Genomic DNA, 19438 nt, shown 5'->3' with positions numbered 1-19438 from the left:
TTAACCACCATCCCTGGAGAAGCTGACTATCCACTCCTTTGGCAGAATAGATCTTCTGGAAGTGGTGGTTTACTAGCAGAGTTGTACTCAATCTGACTATTACTACTAACCCACTACTACTTACTGCCCGTTCTGCCACTGGCGTTTAGGGCTGCAATGATGGTCCTCCTCTGGCAGTGTTCAGGACTTGCTTCATCATGTCAGGAGCTTCCTCCTGGTTTTTGCTACTGCTGGTCACGCAAATCGTGGGTAGAGACTCAGGAATACCGTCGCACTCAGATGTAGAAGGATAAATCATTGCTGTCTTGGTAACCATTTTTGTTTTACCAATCAGAGTTGTTAGCCCTGAGCTGAACCTCTGAACCTGGAGGACTGGTGGACCACTCTTAGTCTGACCTCTGCCCTTTGACCTGTTTGGCATGGGTGACCCAACCAAGAGCCAAAGCATAGAGCCCTGACTCCAGCCAGCATAGTCCTCTGAGTCATTGACGCACACAAGCCTCCAAACCCTATGACAAGGGTGTGGTCCTCTTGGGAGAATTGTATGACTATTACTTATCATCTGTCAGCTTTGTCAAGGTCTTGCTGCATGCAGGCATATTCTGCCTTGTTTACTGGGCAGTTATGAATGGAACTGAGCATTGCACAATCAGTAAAGCTCTTCACTTCCTATTCGTGCAGTTTCCTTATTCTTCTCAAGTTTTACCATGTCACACATTTATACATTTACCCCTTTGTTAACCCCTTGATTCCCAAGACCAGTTTATGTTAATATTAGTTAAATAATGATTAACAACTATCTTTTTGTCATCGTTCCTTTTGGATTAGTACTTTCCACCTTTTGCAAGCCTAACATGAAATCTAGTCTCACAGCTATTCATGTTAATAAACCTATTTCTAGTAGTTCCATTTAATATCAGAGAATGTATGCTATATACAACCCAAAATTCTTGTTCTTCACAGATATCCATGAAAACAGAAGAGTGCCCCAAAGAGTGAGTGACAATAAAAACGTTAGAACCCCAAGCCCCCTCCCACGCACAAGCAGCAACAGAGCAATGACTCTTCACCCCCCCCCCCAACCGCCACTTATTTCAGCAAAAAAAAAACACCCGCGCACTCTGGGATCAAGTCTGTGGTGTGGAAGTTGGTATCAATAACATTCTGACTTGAAAGTGAGAGTGTTTTCCTGTGAGCCAAGGAATTCTGCAGGTCCAAAGCAACACTTAGTCAAAGTCTGTTGCGTGAGTTGATGGGCCTATCGAGACCAAAAGCAATCTAATTGGTGCCACTCCCCTGCCCTTTCCCTCATACATTTCTCCCTCCCTCCCTCCCCCCGGATACTTATCCAGCCATCTTAATGCTCCAATTGAATCTACTACTTCCCTAACAGTACATTCCAAACCCTAACCACTTGCTATGTAAATAAAAAGTCACTTTTGGTTATTTAACGAAACACACACAAAATGTTGGAGGAACTCAGCAGGCCAGGCAGCATCTCTGGAAAACAGTAAACAGTGTCCATTTCAGACAGAGACCCTTCATCCGGACTGGAAAAAAGGTGAGGTCAGGACAAGAAGATGGGGAAAAGGCAGGAAGAAGTACAAGGTGGTAGGTGACAGCTGAAAGGTGGTGGCTGATGGGGAGAAGTACCAGCTTGTACTTCCTCCTCCCCTCGCCAACTACCTTCTTACTCTGACTCTGACTTCTCCTCTTTCTCTCCATTCCTGCAGAAGGGTCTCAGCCCAAAACGTTGACGGTTTACTCTTTGCGTAGATGCTGCCTGACTTGTTGAGTTCCTCCAGCATTTTGCGTGTGTTGCTCTGGATTTCCGGCGTCTGCAGATTTTTTTCATGTTTTTGACTCTTTTACCTCTGTGAGTAATTTGGCTCCTGAGCTTGTGACAAAACGATCAATAAATAAATGTGGTTGTTTACCTTATCTACTGATAAGTACAGGAATGATCAGAATAAATATTTATAATAAAATGTTTATACGCTGCAAAAGTATGAAGCTGACTGAATAAAATATCTCTAATGAGGCAGCCTGTGATGAGATAAACTTCTTCACATCTGCAGAATGATGCCTTAACAGCACTGCGGAAATCTAAACACCTGTACTTCCAGCGCTGTGAGGAATTCGAAAAGGCAAAGCAGCAAAGCGCCAAGGCTGAGGAAGAACAGATTTCGCTGAGTATGAGTGGCACTTATCCAGGTAGTGCCAGCAAGCAACTCGAGAAACGCAGACGGTCAAAGGACGAAGCACAGTTGAAGGTGAGCAAATGGAGCTGGTCTGGGGAGGCGTCAGCTGGGGTGGAATATGTTCCTGGAAGCCTCAGCACTTGATTACTTGCAGTTTTTTACAGGAGTCTTCTGAAGCAAAATTGTTTTCAAACCACAATGGTGCAATGCCCAAATGCTTAGTCAAACAGTCGACATTTAAAAGCAGAGAATTTAGTCAGTTGTACAGCAAGGAAACAGACTCTATAGCCCAACATATCACCTGGTCCATTTGATACCAACCCTACACTAATGCTGTTTATCCATTTGCATTCCCATCATCTGATGAACTAGGGGCACGAGAGTGCTTTGAAAGTAGTGACACAGGTAGACAAGGTGGGGAGGAGGCTTTCGGCACGCTTGCCGGGGCGCTGAGTATGGGAGACTACATGTTACATTCGTGAGACCGCACGTAGCGTATTGGGTGAAATTCTCGTCACTCAGCTCTGGGAGGGATGCCATTGAGCTGCAAATGGTGTAGAAGAGATTCGCGAGAATCTTACAGCACTGGAAGGCTTGAATTATAAGGGGAGGCTCAATATGTTGGGATTTTTTTCTCTAGCGTGTAGGAGGTTGATGGGTGAAAAATCATGAGGGCAGTAGGTAAGGTAGATTGTTCCTGTCTTTCTCCCAGGGTTAGAAAGTCTATTCTCTTCAATATCAATACCACCACCAATTCCTGTGTCATACGCAGACTATGAGTCCTACTGTCTGCATTCATATCCAAATCAATGATGTATAGGAGAGCCCGGTACCAATCCCTATGATACACCACTGGTCAGAATTCCAATCACAAAAATGATCCTCCACCTCCACTTCTACCTCCTATGCCTCCTATTGCCAAATCAATTTTGGATCCAGCTTGTACTAGATCCCATAGACATTTGAACTGAGACAGGCATTTTAACCTTTTTCAGACATCACAACTGAACATCCATTCTGCCAGAGTTTTTAAATGTCTCATTACTTTCTGTAGAGACGCAAATTCCAATTTAGATGTCAAATAGCTGGCCTTGTAGTAATTTTCATCTTTTATTATCTGATTAGGATTGAGACACCTTTAAGATGTTGGTGAGATGCTCTAACCAGACTGTTCTACATGCGTTTCTCTTGTTAGAGGAATGATACGCATTGGATCTGGCTAAGCTCAAATGAAATTAGTCTCATGGAGAAAATCCAATGCTTTAATCAATAATGCTTTTACAGGCCTATTCACCTGAGCAACCTTCACTCTGATCGGCATAAACTGCATCTTCCCCAACAGGTTCAGGAGACTGAGATGCATTATAAGAACTGTGTCCGTGAGGCCAACCTCAGACATAAAGAAATGGAGAAAATGAAAGTCGATATCATAACCCAGCTTCACAAACTCATCTGCCATGGTGACCACATACTAAAATTGGTGAGCTCATCGGCTAATTCTGTTTTTTATCGCGTTTTGTCTCGTGTAAGAATCCTCTTCGGTTCATTCAGTCCTTCTTCTCACTTTTAGAATTCAGACAGCCTCGGCATGTCATCTACTTCTTCATCTTCGCTTGCCATTCTAATCTTTTTATTTTCTGGATCACTCTCATTCTGTCTTCTTCCTGGGAAGGATATACCTGCAATAGAGGGCCTCTTATTGCCCCCAGTGATGATGGGCTCATCGTAAGAGGAGAGATTAGGCAAATTTAACATTAATATATTCAATTTAAAAGAGTCAGAAAAATTTTTTACCGAAATGCTTAAAATTCTTCAGGAGTGGCAGGGTCCCCAGCTGGTATGTCTGGAACATAACGTCAAATCTCAAATAACAGCTCAGAGATGCTTCGCACAGAAATAGAGATTTATTTTTCTCCCTGAGGGTGGTGAGTCTTTGGAATTCTTCATCCAAGTGAGCTTTTGAGGCTCAGTCACCAGTACAATCAAGGCAGTGGTTTTAAGAGAAGTGAAAATTTATGGGTTTTGTGGCATGGAACTTAAAGATCTGCCTTCATATTAAGAAACAGTGAAGCAACAAGAGGGGCCAAATGGCCTATTCGGTATTTATTATACCTTATACTTCACTCTTTGCCTTTTGCCTTTTTTCCATTCGCTCACTGTTTAATGGTGTCCTGGCCCACCTGTGAAGGCTTAGACTGCCTTTATGGTACATACTCTGCCGTCTCCTCTCTCTCGCCCACCCCACCATATAAGCAACACACATAAAAGTTGCTGGTGAACGCAGCAGGCCAGGCAGCATCTCTTAGGAAGAGGTGCAGTCGACGTTTCGGGCCGAGACCCTTCGTCAGGACTAACTGAAGGAAGAGTGAGTAAGGGATTTGAAAGTTGGAGGGGGAGGGGGAGATCCAAAATTTCTGTCGTTTCCGCCATATAAGCAATAATGTTTTCCAAGAGACATAAAGGATACCACATATATAAAAGGGCTTAGCCACAGAATTAGTCTACTAGTTGGAATATTGTGCTGCTTGTGGCAACTTGATGCTGAGTGCAAAACGAGCAGTGAGTTTAGATCTGAGACCATCCAAGTATGTAAATCACTTTTAATACTAACCCACCTGCTAATAACTTAGCATTATCACGCAATTCTAAGGTTTGAGATAATCCATGTAGCCGTGGTAGTATTTAGGAGACATCTTGAACCAGAGGGGATAGCTTCGCTCAACTTTACTCACCCCATCATTGAAAAAATGTTCCCACAGCCTACGGACTCACTTTGAAGGACTTGTCATCTCCTGTTGTCAATTCCTATTGTTTGTTTGTTTGTTTGTTTATTCATTCATTCTTTCATTTATTATTTTTTCTTTTTCTACTTGCACAGCTAGTTGTCTTTTGCACATTGTTTAGGGGCGTCTTTCATTGATACTATTATGTTTCTTGTATTTACTGTGAATGCCCACAAAACACAAGGGTTGTATATGGTGACATATATGTACTTTGATAATAAATTTACTTTGAACGTTGTAGCAGGAGCCCTTCTTTGTATCTGATACTTGCTGTACCTGTGCTGGGAGTTTAAAGGCATCCGTTAGTCTCGTTAGTCTTGCGAGACCATGTCTTCACTCTCCAGAGTGCAGGGCTGGGCAAGATTGTATGGAAGACCAGCAGTTGCCCACGCTGCAAGTCTCCCCTCTCCATGACACCAATGTTGTCCAAGGGAAGGGCATTAGGACCCACACAGTTTGGCACCAGTGTCGTCGCAGATTAAGTGTGATTAACTGCCTTGCTCAAGGACACAACACGTTGCCTCGGCTGGGGCTCGAACTCATGACTTTCAGGTCACTAGTCCAATGCCTTAACCACTTGGCCACATGCTGGGAGTATTTGATAGGAAAATGTAGAACTATCTTTCCTCAGACTTAAATCCCTGTTAAATCAGACTGGGAACAAGGAACTTGAGTTTGAATGGCTACAGCTAAATTAGTAGAATCTAACCTTCCCTATGTTTGCACCAATAGGTCTCTATGAACATGTTCCAGATGAAGCAGGAACAGATCCAGCAGGTGCCATTCTCCTTACAAAAACTGCAAGAGAACCTCAAAATCCATGAACCTGCCCAGAAATATGTTGAATTCATCCAAAACTTGGACAAGAAAATGCTGTCCGCAGAGAGCTATGAATTTGAGGAGTTTTCTACTCCCAGTAGAAGGTCAGTGATCCAGGGTTTGGTGTTATGAACAATGACACAAAATTGAATGATTCGGTCTGTGTGAGAATCTGTACAGTGAGATTGATTGGGAAGCTTTGGCCTATTGGAGTTCTGTGCAAAGGATTTGGGCCTATATACAGTGTGAACGAATTTATCCTACTGGGATTCTGTGACGGTATAAATTGTTTTTGATAAATTGTATGTTTAAAATTTTTTCAGGTCCTCCCCCACTGCAAGGAGAAAAAGTATTGCCACAGTGGTCGATCGAACGTCAGCATCATCTGGTGACTTCCCAATTTTGCCAGAAGAGTTTGGAGGCAAACCCAGTAAGTTAATGATTTTCAAACTCCCCCCCCCCAAAAAAAAATCCATGACTACGTACTATGGGAGAGCAAAGAGAACTCATGGCTTAGTAAAAGCAACAATCATGAAAAAAGGGAGTGCCTCTGGAAAATAAGAGGTTGTTTTGCAAATTTACTATTTAATACGTCAATGTGCAGTTAACCATGACAGACAGGGTGCAGTGGATTATATCCCCCAGAATCGACGTCCAATTCATCACACAGGTCTAGTTTGTGGGTAGACAAAATTGGCTCAGTAGCGAAGGCTAACTTCAAAGATTTCCAAAGTTCAAAGTACATTTATTATCAAAATATGTATACGTTGTGCAACCTTGAGATTCATCTCCTTATAGGCAACCACAAAAGAAGAAACCTAAAATAACCCATTAAAAAAGACAACCACCCACCCAATGCACAGAGAGAAAAAAAACATGAAAACAAACTCGATGATGGTGTTGATTTTATTCCATCACTAATTTCCTGAGAATACTTGCTTCTCCCCTCATAGATTCCACAAAGAGCAAAGTGGCAATAATCAACTAACCTTCTTATGGATGGTTCCTTTCGTGATACTTTCTCAGACACAGGAGACTGTGAATTCGTGAACAACACACACAAAACACTGGAGGTACTCAGCAGGTCAGACAGCATCTACGGAGGGAAATGAATAATCCACTCCTGAAGAAGGTTTAGGCCTGAAACCTAGACTGTTCATTTCTCTCTGCGGGTGCTGCTGAGTTACTGAAGATGCTTTGGTTCACGTTCAATTGTCATTCAACCATACACATGAATAGAGCTAAAGGAAATGTCATTCCTCTGGGACCATAGTGCAAAACACAGTACATACAATCACCCACAGAGCAGTTAATCACAAAAATAACATTAGCTCAAGTCCCTGAGTGGATTGATAGTACTTGAAGCCATGTTTCTACAATAACAAGCTTGCAGCAGCATCTTATCTCACACAAGGTCAGCCACAGATGAAGGCAATCCAGTTTGTCTTCCAGGGTGCCAACACTGGAGAGCAGCACCATCAAGAAAGCCGGCCTGCAGGGGCCAGCCCCCAACCCAGCAATTTTGCCCAACTTTATAATTCTTTGAGATGCTCCTCTGCACTTTACATCCATGTTGGGAAATGTCAAGAGCTCAGGAACAGACTAAAGTATTTGTTTTTTTTTTGTTGCAGCGATTCAGAATACAGCTGGACTTAAAGCTGGCTTAAGTGATTCAGAAAGCACTGGCGTCAGCAGCGAGTCTCGTTCCCTTGACTCACCGATGTCCAGTCCAGGTAAATGCCAAAAGAAAGCATCATTACAAGATGTCATTGAAAGATTGGGCAGCTAGCACCAATTAATGGAAGGGTACTCATGTTTGGCACACTTGTTTTGAGAGTTTGGGAAATAGATGAAGAGAAACCAGTGATGTGATGTAGTTGGTGTAACCAGAGAAGGGATTATTGAGCAATATTGGAGCATGAGATTGAAGGAGATTCACTGGTGAAATGTGAGGAGTGGTTAATGGACAGACAACAGCGGCAATATTGGTCATTTTCACTTTAGGAAGTTGTGATTAGTGGATGCTGCAAGAATCCGTGCTGAGCCCTGGTCTCTCAGAATCTTTATCAATGCTTTGCGTAAGGTGGCAGTGATATGGACAGATCAAGTGAATGCGTGAATGGAAATCAAAATGAAAAAACACATGAAAATATATACAATCAGAGTATTTTATTGGTTTACTTATTGAGATACAGCACAGAATGGGCCCTTCCCGCCCTTCAAGCCACGCCACCCAGCAATTCCCCAATTTAACCCTAGCCTAATCACAGAACAGTTTACAATGACCAATTAACCTGCCAACCGGTAGTCTTTGGACTGTGGGAGGTAACTGGGGCACCCGGAGGAAACCCACACGGGTCACAGGGAGGATGTACAAAGTCATTACAGGCAGCAGTGGGAATTGAACACGGGTCATCTATACTGTAAAGCGTTGTGCTAACCACTATGCTACTGAGCTGTATGGTGTATGACTGAAAACTGTGTTCAGAGGAACCATGGAGTCACCCACAGATTACTGAAGTTAATATGCAGCTGAAGGAAACAGGAAGACAAAAGCATACATTAACCCTGTACAAGTTCTCCAATTTGAAAGTAAAGAACATTCTACTGCAATTATGTAGACTAGTGAGAGACTGCAGCTGGAATATTGTACGTGAATCTACTGACCACAGACAAGGAAGAGGATTCAAGATTAGTTAATGTCGTTTCCTGTACACAAGCGTAAAGGAGAACAAAATAATTGTTACTCCAGATCAGATGCAGCAAAAAAAAAATACAGCAAAGATAGAGAACACAGTAATAATAATAATAATAAATGCTATGTTATAAATGTATAAGGCAGCTTATATCCATAGCAACACACACATAAAACGCTGGAGGAACTCAGCAAGCCCGGCAGCATCTATGGAAAAGAGTAAACAGTTGATATTTCATGCCAAAACCCTTCGTCAGTTCTGGAAAAAAGAGTTGAGAAGTTAGATCAAGAAGTTGGGAGGAGGGGGAGGAAGAAGTAAATGGTGGTAGGTGATAGGTGAAGTTGGGAGAGGTGGAGGGATGAAGCGAAGAGCTGGGAAGCTGATTGGTGAAAGAGATAAGGGGCTGGAGAATGGGAAAATCTGATAGGAGAGGGCAGAGGACCAGGGAAGAAAGGGAAGGGGGAGGAACACAAGAGGGAGGTGATGGGCAAGTAAGGAGATGAGGTGAGAGAGGGAAACAGGAATAGGAATGCTGGGCAGGGGGTGCAATTACCAGAAGTTGAAGAAATCAATGTTCATGCCGGCAGGTTGGAGGCTACCCAGATAGAATATAAGGTGTTGCCCCTCCAACCTGAGTGTAGCCTCATGATGACAGTAGAGGAGGCCGTGGACTGACATGTTGGAATGAAAATGGTAGTCCAATTGAAATGGGTGGCCACTGGGACATCCTGCTTTTTGTAGTGGATGGAGCGAAGGTACTCAGTAAAGTGGTCTCCCAATCTACATCAGGTCTCACCAATATACAGGGGGCCACACCTGGAGCACCAGATATAGTAGATGACCTCAACAGACTCACAGATGAAGTGTCGCTTCACCTGGTAGAACTGTTTGGGGCCCTGAATGGTAGTGAGGGAGGAGGTGTAGGAGCAGGTGTAGCACTTGTTCCACTTCCAAGGATAAAGTGCCAGGAGGGAGATCAATAGGGAGAAACAAGTGGACAAGAGAGTTGTGTAGGGAGTGATCCCTGCGGAAAGCAGAAAGTTAGGGGGAGGGAAAGATGTGCTTAGTGGTGGGATCACACTGGAGATGAGAGAGGTTATGGAGAACTATGTGCTGGGCACGGAGGCTATTGTGCTGGTAGGTGAGGACAAGAGGAACCCTATCCCTGGTAGGGTGGCAAGAGGATGGGGTGAGGGCAGATGCGTGCAAAATGGGAGAGATGCAGGTGGAGGTGGCATTGATGGTGGAGAAAGGAAAGCCCCTTTCTTTGAAGAACGAGACATTTCATTAGTTCTGGAATTAAAAACCTCATTCTGAGAGCAGATGCAGCGAAGATGGAGAAACTGAGAGAAGGGGATGGCATTTTTACAGATGGTGGGATGGTAAGAAGTATAGTCCATGAAGCTGTGAGAATCGGTAGATTTATAAAAGATATCAGTAGATAAACTGTCTCCAAAGGTTGAGTAAGGGGAGAGATATGTCAAAAATGGACCAGATAAATTTGAAGTCAGGGTGGAAGTTGGAGGCAAAATTGATGAAATTGTTGAGTTCAACATGGGTGCAGGAAGAAGCCCAATGCAGCGTAGGAAAAGTTATGGAGTGATAGCCTTGTTGTAGGCTTGGAACATAGACTGTTCCACGTAGCCAACAAAAAGGCTGGCATAACTGGGACTCGAGCGAGTCGCCATGGCTGTGCCTTTGGGTTGAAGGAAGTGGGAGGAACCAAAGAAGAAATTATTGAGGGTGAGAACTAGTTCTGCCAGACGGAGGATAGTGGTGGTGGAGGGAAACAGGTTGGGTCCGTTATCTAGAAAGAAACGGAGAGCTTTAAGGCTCTCTTGATGGGGGACAGAGGTGTATAGGGACTGGACATCCATGGGGAAAATGAGATGATCGGGGCCAGGGAACTTGAAGTCATTGAAAAGATCCAGAGTGTGTGAAGTGTCACGGATGTAGATAGGAAGGAACTGAACTGGGGGGGCGGGGGGTAAATAAAACAGGAGTTGAAGTATGCAGGTATAAGTTAGATGGGACAGGAACAAGCAGGAACAGTGGGTCTACCTGGATAAGCAGGTTTGTAGATCTTTTGTGGTCAGGTTTCTGGTCCAGTTCCAACACCTCCCTTTCTCCAGTTCTGATGAAGGTTCTTGACCCAAAGCACCGACTGTTTGCTCTTTACCATAGATGCTGCCTGGACCGCTGAGTTCCTCCAGCATCTTGTGTGTGTTGCTCGGATTTCCAGCATCTGCCGATTTTTCTCTTGTTTGAGCTTGTATGTCCATAAAGTGATGTTAGGCATAGGGGTGTCTGTACATAGGAAATACTAAAGTAGTAGTGGTTGGAGGTGTGAAGGATTATGTTAGTGGGTGGAGGTGTTGATCAGCCTTGCTGCTTGGGGAAAGTCATCGTTTTTGAGCTTGGTGGTCCTGGCGTGATACTACGCAGCCTCCTCGCCGATGGGAATGGGACAAACAGTCCATGAGCAGGGTGGATCATTTACAATACGACTTCTATTATTTTTGGGGGCAGAGATACTGTTCTATGAAAAGAAATAAAGCAGATTGAGAAAATATGTCTAGAGTTTAGAAGAATGGGAGCCGATCTCATTGAAACATGCAAAAATCTAATGGTTTGGCAGGGTAGATGCAAGAATACCACAACCCCTGACTGGAACTAAATCTCACAGAATTAAATCTGAAATATGAATTTCTAATCCCAATCCAGAAAATAGTGAATTTTGGAATTATCTAATCAGCTCAGGCATATAATATATTCAGGATGGGTGAATAGATTATTGAATTTTAAACAAATCAAGGGATGGTTCAGACATAATAGATCAGCCAAAATGATATGAAATGTTGAAGCTCATGCAAGAGACTGACCTTCCCAACCCTACTTCTATTTATCTGCTTCGCTCATTAAGGATCAACAAGAAGTGGAAAAATTAAGAGTTGAGTGGGATTGGAATCAGGAAATGGTTGAAAACCCATTCAGTCTTCATTTAAAAGGAATGTGAATGTCTGGTCTTGTCTGAGAGAATACTATTCTATTGCAAGGTTCAAATGAGCAGAAGAGAACGTTGGGGTCTGTGTTTCCAGTTGCCTTGCAATTACAATGGCCATGGTGATAACGTTGCAACGTTTGTGTAGCTTAAACCAATTAAAAACTAAAGACATTTAAGTCATTTGGAAAATAAAGTTCCAGTAAATAATGTTCCTGGCATCTTCCCCCTTCCTCCTCAGCCTCAGCCAGAAATGTCGACTGTATTCATTTCCATAGATGCTGCCTGACCTGCAGAACCTTGCTGTCAGGACAGTGTCACTCATGAAGCAGGAGGATGGAACTGCTGAAGACATCAACAATGCCTCATGGTATCATACCAAACATGAGAAAGAAAACCAGTCTCCCATTCCCCGATGGTTCTTGTTCGGCTGGTGAATCAGTGGGTGTCCGCGTTAAACACTTAGAAGAGCAGTGGAAGTTGTAGGAATACCAAATGCTTTCTGAGTGAGGAGCTTTAACCGGTTTCTCAGTGGTTGGTGAGCGTGACCTCTGAACTGTGGAGAATGTTCTGTCTGTACACCAAAGGCACCAGCGTCATACTGTGTCACACTGAAATCATGCTAAAATAGGGCAGCTCAAACCAGCAAGAGAACGTGGGCTGGTAAGTGGCAAGCAACATCCACAGCGTTCAAGTGCCAGGAAAGACCAGCTCCAATAAAAGTGAGTGCAGTCATCTACCCTTGGAATTTTCATTGCCAAGATCTCCCATCACAATCCAGTGATCAGGAATCAGTCTTTCAGTCACGTAGATTCTTTAGCTTCTAAATCTGTTTTTTTTTTTCTGTATTGATGACCTATCTAATGAAACCCCAAGTCTTTCAACCATCTACAAAAGCACAAGTCAGTGCATGACAGAATATTGTCCACCTGCCAGGATGAGTGCCACTCCAATAATACTCATGAACCTTGGTACAAACCAGAATAAATCCTCATCATTGGTATCCACCCTAAATATTTGTTCCTGACACGACTGCTGCATAGTGGCCAGTGTGAAACATCAATAAAACTCACTATGTTTACTAACCTAGGTTATTGCAACAATATCTTCAAACCCGCGGTTTCTACTACCAAGAGGGCCAAGCACGGCAGACCCATGAGAACATTGGCATTTGCAAATTGACCTTGAACCTAATTTGGAAAATACTGCCCATGCTTTCTCACTGTGTCTAAGTGTTTGAGCTGCCCATCCATTTTGAGAATTGTACCAATCACCAAAAGGACTACAGTAAATCAAAAACAAAAGCAAAATGGCAACTTGCCACCACCTTCTCAAGAGCAATTAGAAATTGGCAACAAATGTTGGCTTTGTTAGCAACACCCAGATCCCAAAAATTGAACGAATCAGTAAAAAGACTGGTATCAACTGAAATTTTGCTTTTTTTTTAAACCAGCTCATTTTCGAAGCAAATTTCCAAAGACCACAGTACCAGGGATGTCTCCAGATGATTTCGAAGAGAGGGATGGGAGCCATTTACAAGATAATGGTATGTTACAGGGGTTTAACTCTTAATTTGAGAATTGGTGGGATCCAATTTGTCCCACGTTGCATATATATGTAAATAGGGTCTGAATGAAGATGGTGAACCCTTATATCTACTTTTGCATGAACTAGTTACCTGGGAAAAAAAACTGTTGAAAATGGTGGGATGTCCTAGGTAGAAATCCCCACAGCAAACTAGGGACAGATCATTCATTGGCAATAATGAACCCTCCAAGTAACTTAACAACCACCAACTCCAATTAGGCTGCTCCTGCAGAAGCAGAGGGAAGCACAGGGAACTTGAGGGATGGGAGAGAAGGGAGAAGAGAATAGAGTGTGACAAAGTGTTGAAAAAAAAATGATAAATACAACAGTGATGGAAGGTGATGAAGGTGGGGGTGATGAGAAAAATAAAAAAATGTGTATTTGGTAAATGAAGAGAGATATTGATGAGGAAATAATGGAATTATGGAATTCATGAAATGTCTTAGAGGAACCCATTGAGATGGAGGGAAAGGGAAGAGAAATAACAGTGAAATAGAAAAGAGAGAGTAGAAATGGAGGGTCGTGGAGGAGAAAAACAACAATGAGGAATAGGATAAAACAGGGAATAGGGAATAAAGAAATATGAAGGGAGAGGAGTGGATGAAAAAATGTAGCATCTTGATTCACCTTAAAATCTTTTTTATTTTTCAGATTTGGCAGATTTACTTAATGAGACATTGAAAACGCCACCAACTTTCAAAAACAGTGTGCTATCTAAAGCTGCACAAACACACCGATTTCGAAAACTCAGAGCCCCAACCAAATGCCGAGAGTGTGACAGCCTTATTGTGGTGAATGGCGCTGAGTGTGAGGAGGTGAGGACAGGCGACTTGAACGTAACCTTGAGTTTAAGCGGATATATCCGCTGTCGTTGTAAACCAGCAGTTTTGATATTTGAACTGGGCCAGAGGAACTTCAGAAAAAAATTGAAAAGCTGGCTAAAAGATGTTTGCAGACAAGGGAAAATCTGCAGGTGCTGGAAATCAAAGCAACACACACAAAATGCTGGAGGATCTCAGCAGGCTAGGCAGAGGGTAAACTGATGAAGGGTCTCGGCCCAAAACAGCGACTGTTTACTCTTTCCCACAGATACTGCCTGGCCTACTGAGCTCCTCCAGCATTTTGTGTGTGTGTGTTGCTGAAAGGTGTTTGCATTTGGTTTGGAGGAATAAATTAACATTTGTGAGTGAACCAAGCCCACCAATCTGTGATGTGATGGCTGATTTGGGCTGGTACACTGGCCTAAGTTGGGGCTTGTATTCCTGATGCTTTATCCTCCTTAGGTGCACCAGGAAATAGGTTTGGTGCAGTAGGTTAATTAGTGATAACTAGTAACCAGTATGTGCAGCGGGGAGAGAATGTCAAATCCTCAGATTTACTTCCTTAATTTGCTCCTTAAATCCTCATTTGTTCAGGATCCTGTTCTTAAGGAATCCTCTGGATTCCAAAATACTCTTTGTAAATACAGGCTAGCAGCACCCTTGTGTAACATATAGCTGTGTGGTAAGATACCATGGGACACACGAAGAACTGTAACTCAGCAAGAAGTGGAGATTTTATGGGGAAATTAAGGGACAAGGAGGTCAATTTGTGATCCTGTTCCAATAATTGATGTCAAATTATCACTAATAAATCTCAACAGGAAAGCCATACCTGGTGCAGCCTGCACCCAGGGTTTGTCAACTGCTATTCATGCACAGTGACCAAATAACCTATCATCTTCATAATCCACTTAAAAGGACCCTGACTTTTTTAGTCTCCTTTGGAAAAGACTAGAGAGGGCTGGGAACATCTCTTCAGTGTAAAATACTGGCAGATCTCTGAAGTGAGTTGTCCATTCACTTGAAGTTTAGAATTTGGCATTGGTATGGAAAAAGGAATGGAGGTTCACCATGTCTCCATCTGCACTAAGGGCATTGTGGCCTCAGACAAAGTACAGCAGGAACTTTTGAGTTTTTATTGAAAGCACATTTGTGCAACAAGTTGTATGGCATTCTTTTTGGATCATTATATGCATACTAACACTGGTAGTGTCTGTGTTTAATTTTGGTGTTTACTCTTTACAGTGTTACCTGGCATGTCATAGAAAGTGTCTTGAGTCCATTGCAATTTTGTGCGGGCACCGTAAATTGCAGACCAAGATCTCTCTATTTGGAGTCGACTTTGCCCAGGCGCCGAGAGAGTCAGCTGATGAGGTGCCTTTCATTATCAGAAACTGCACGGCAGAGATAGAACGACGGGCAATAGGCGTACAGGTAGGGCCGCGAAGGCAGAGATTCAGAACGTAACTGTGTGCAGAGGAACGCGACATAGAATCAGGGGTATAAGCAGGCAGGCACTATTTACAATTAGACTCCAACACTCTCAGTATCTGTGTGAATGTGTCAAGTGCTGTCCACTAAGGCTATTCTTTTGAACATAAACCAATGTGCTGCTGTATCCTTTCTCCACGACAGCAACCACTCACCCCACCCAACCCAAAACCATTTTTTTTATTATTGATTGTACTTTGGAGTCTGGGCATCACTGGCATTTATGCTTGTTCACAATTCCCACTGAGTCATCTCCTTGGACACCAGTGCTCTTTCTGGTGAGGGTACACCTACAGTGCTGTTGGGGAATGACCTGCCGCATTGAAACCTTGCGGCAGTGAAAGGCCAGCAGTATGTTTCCAAGTCTGTCTCGTGTGAGGTTTGGAAAGCTAAATGCAGGTGCGAGTGTTCCCTTGCACCCAAATTACCGTCATATCCCACAACTCCCTTGCGTCACACTCTTGCATCACTTCAGGTTTAATTTGTCCTTCGATAATTTTTAATTGGATATCAAGCTGTGGTCTGATGCTTAATAACCTCCATATTACAGGGCATCTATCGAATAAATGGTTCAAAGATGCGCATCGCCAAACTGCGTCAGTCCTTTGAAAACGGGAGGGGCCTCACTGACATGTCTGAAAACTCGCCTCATGATATTACAAACTTGTTGACCCTGTACCTTCGAGAGGTGAGTTGAAGGTCTGCACACCTGTTCAGTCTGCAGCTGTCTCTGCTTATATTTAATTGCAGTCACAACCTGCTGCCACAATAGGTCAGTGACCCACGTACACTAGTCGATTGTTGGTTGCGATGATCATTTTGCTGATATGAACAAGCTCACTCACATACATGGCCCAAACCTTGACAATGTGGTGCTTTCTGATGTTATAAATGGTATAACATCAGGAATCTCCAGTGCAGTTTTCAGTGAAATTGTGAATTATCCCATGTCATTTATTGTGTGATACAGTGTCCTGCCTCGTTCCTGTCCATTTGTTCAATAAATACTTCTGGAAACTTGAGGTGGAAGATTGATGACAAGTAGTTTGAATTTATTTAAACCTGAGGCTGAATAGTGAACAAACTGCTCGAGGAATATACAAGAATTTAGATACTCTTAAGCAAAAGCAAATAACAAAGAAAAACTAAGGTTGGCCCAACACAACAGCAAAAGGGGAAAAATTGTTGAAATTCCACAATTAGGAATAAATGGGTTGAAATTGGGAATCCACGTACACACAATTATTCGTACCGAGACAAGTGGAGCCAGAAGACCCCAAATGCATCTAAGGAAAGCACGGAGATGTTACACACAAAGTCAACTGATTTCCAGTGTATCTTGATTCTCCGTCTCCTAGATGGGTTTGTCAGCTGTCCAGAAACTGCTAGCAGAAGTTGGGATTAGGATAAATTATGATCGTTTGCTGAATACTGCACTTGATAATCTGCTGATAGTCCTGCTTTCTGTTTCCCACCCATGAGCACAGAAATCAGTAGTGTAGTAATTTGACTACGTTTCACATTAAATGTTGTCATGTGACTATACTGCTGGTGTCTGTCCTGGTGGGTGGGTAACACAAAGCAAATTTTTCAGTAATGCCCTTCTGGATTTTAAATATGCCTTTCTATTTTATTACTTAAAGCTCCCAGAGCCAATTGTTCTCTTCAACCTCTATGATGTTTTTATGAAGTTCGCCAAAGAGTTACACCAGGTCTATGAAGAGCTGAAGGAATGTCAGACAAAGGAGATACCCACAGCGACTGATAAAGTACAGCATCTCATCCTGCAGGCCAAGGTCTTGCTGCAGAATCTTCCAGTTTCCAACTACAACACTCTGGAGCACCTTATCGGGCATCTCTGCAGGTAGGCCTAACACTGACATATATTTCAATATATATGTGGAATGAAAAGGAGAACTGTGGCTCTGATGTGAGAAGATCAAAGACCGACAATTCCAGTCCCACCATGGAAAATGGGTTGGGTCACTAATATCTTTGAGAGACTAGAAGCTGCCACTATAACCTGTGTAAACTCTGCAAGGATTCAAACTCAGAATGTAGAACAGGTCAGATGTCTTGAGGTGATAAATATGGACTTGCAAATGTGTTTGGTTCTGTTAACTAAAGCTGTTGGCAAACAGCTTCCATGGTTTCTAATGATCACTTGTCCACCATGGCACAACATGCGGGCTGAAGTTGAGGGAGGAGCAATGGCGCAATCACCTTTATTCAGGGATCTGTGGGAGGAGCCACAGGGGCAATCAGCAGAGGGGCGTGTCCAGACAGGTAACCCAGTTACAACATATATATTGTTTACCACACTATCTTGCCTGTACGAGGACTCGGCCTTAAGCCACAGTGTTGCCTGACTACAGCTGCCGGAAAAGAGGTGTCGAAACCGGTGCGGCACAGTGTTCAGGATGGTGCTGCCCCCCTCCCCAGTGTTCGCTCGGGCAGAAGACAAGCTCTGTTGTGGTTATCTGTAAATTTCAGTGGTGTTGGATGGCTTGAGTTTGGACTCTTTTGTTTAGTGGCTGTATCTTTCTATTTTATACATGCTGTGTGTGCTTTGTGCTGTGTGTGACTGTTGTTACTGTGTTTTGTACCTTGACCCTGGAGTAACACTGTTTCGTTTGGCTGTATTCATAAGTTTTTATACATGGTTGAATGACAAATAAATTTGAATTGAATTGAACGATTTAATTAGCAATCAAAATTAATGTTAACTTGTGTCTGTGGATCGGGACAAGGAGATATTAACATATGGTTGCCAAGCTCTGTTCCTTAAGTACTACCTTGACTATACGTCCACTTCATTGGGCTAGTGAAAGACAATGAGAAGTGAGAGTGTGAAGTTTGTATCAAGACAAAGCATGCCCATCTCTTCAGAGAGAAAGATATAATGCAAGCCTATGCTTGGCAGGGTGTTTCCCCATTCACCAGTTCCACGTCAGAACTGTGTGAATGCTAATGTCAGTGAGGTAAAGGATTCCCTTCTGGCTCACAACTTTGAACTAGAGGTAACCCATGGAAGCTTATTAGCTGAAATCCTATTCACCGGTAGAGAAGTTTCTTTGTGATACTGTAACCTGTGTGGAAATGAGCAACAGGTGTTTGATGTTACTTGAGAATCTGTTTCGAGAAGTCAATCTCGTGTTGCTCTACGACCCTCTTAGAAATTGGACACCGACCCTAATTGCATCACCGACCTGTTATTGGGGTGGTACGACGCCATTACAGCACCAGGTTAGTAGGTCACAGGATGTGACTATGTAGCACAGGCTTACTGGGCCAGAAGGGCCTGTTACTGTGTTGTATCTCTAAATAAGTAAACAGGTTTGTCCTGTTTTTGTGTGAATATCACTCTGGAGGAACATTGTATCATTCCTTAATACATGCATTTCTAAATGACAATAAACAAGGACTGAGTGTCCTCATAATCTAATCTAAGTCATTGGTCTGTTTGGATTCCCAGCTAAAGCCCATCCAGCGAAAGCCCTCTGCAGTTTCTGAAATAGTTCAAGGAGATTAGTGGAATTTGTAGAAGCAGTCGATGAGCATGGAGCTAGGGAGTTAAATGTTGCTATTGTTTGGGTCAGTGAGATACACTTATGTGGAGGTAAGGGCTTGTAAGTCTTTGTAGCTGCAAGGTTAATCTCTTTTCTTTTACAGAGTGGCAGAACGATGTGAAGAAAACAAAATGTCTTCGAATAATTTAGGAATAATCTTTGGCCCCACACTAATTCGATCTCAGGCTCCAGAAGATGCGGTTTCCCTGGTGAACTCTGGTTACCAGGCTCAAGTTGTAGATTTTCTAATCATGTACTACTATCAAATATTTGAGCCCAAGCAAGATCTCAGTTCTTGGACTCCAGCAACGAGTAACTCTCCAATGGAACCTACCGCAAACAGAGTGGGTGAGGACCTGAATTCAGCAAAAGTCAGGAGCCAATCCATAGAGGTACAGATGTGCATAATTATTCCAATAAGTGCAATAAATATAAATAAGATTGGCTTATATGTACAGACTGCTTGAACA

At 43.0% G+C, this 19438-nt stretch overlaps 1 protein-coding gene across 7 annotated transcripts in view; it reads left to right on the top strand.

The window, feature by feature from the left end:
- Positions 1 to 19438, top strand: part of LOC134339452 (GEM-interacting protein-like) — a 117508-nt gene that overhangs the window by 82402 nt on the left and 15668 nt on the right. For all 7 annotated transcript variants that reach the window (XM_063035975.1, XM_063035974.1, XM_063035978.1 and 4 more), the window contains 11 exons: positions 2079 to 2273; positions 3544 to 3681; positions 5717 to 5907; positions 6127 to 6233; positions 7435 to 7536; positions 12954 to 13046; positions 13739 to 13902; positions 15154 to 15342; positions 15950 to 16087; positions 17043 to 17263; positions 19072 to 19360. In XM_063035975.1, coding sequence (XP_062892045.1) covers positions 2079 to 2273; positions 3544 to 3681; positions 5717 to 5907; positions 6127 to 6233; positions 7435 to 7536; positions 12954 to 13046; positions 13739 to 13902; positions 15154 to 15342; positions 15950 to 16087; positions 17043 to 17263; positions 19072 to 19360 — 1827 coding nt within the window. The remainder of the gene's footprint in view (positions 1 to 2078; positions 2274 to 3543; positions 3682 to 5716; positions 5908 to 6126; positions 6234 to 7434; positions 7537 to 12953; positions 13047 to 13738; positions 13903 to 15153; positions 15343 to 15949; positions 16088 to 17042; positions 17264 to 19071; positions 19361 to 19438) is intronic.

This window comes from Mobula hypostoma, chromosome 29 (assembly GCF_963921235.1).
Source record: "Mobula hypostoma chromosome 29, sMobHyp1.1, whole genome shotgun sequence".
Lineage (NCBI taxonomy): Eukaryota > Metazoa > Chordata > Chondrichthyes > Myliobatiformes > Myliobatidae > Mobula > Mobula hypostoma.
This window is presented reverse-complemented; position numbering and strand designations above follow the sequence as displayed.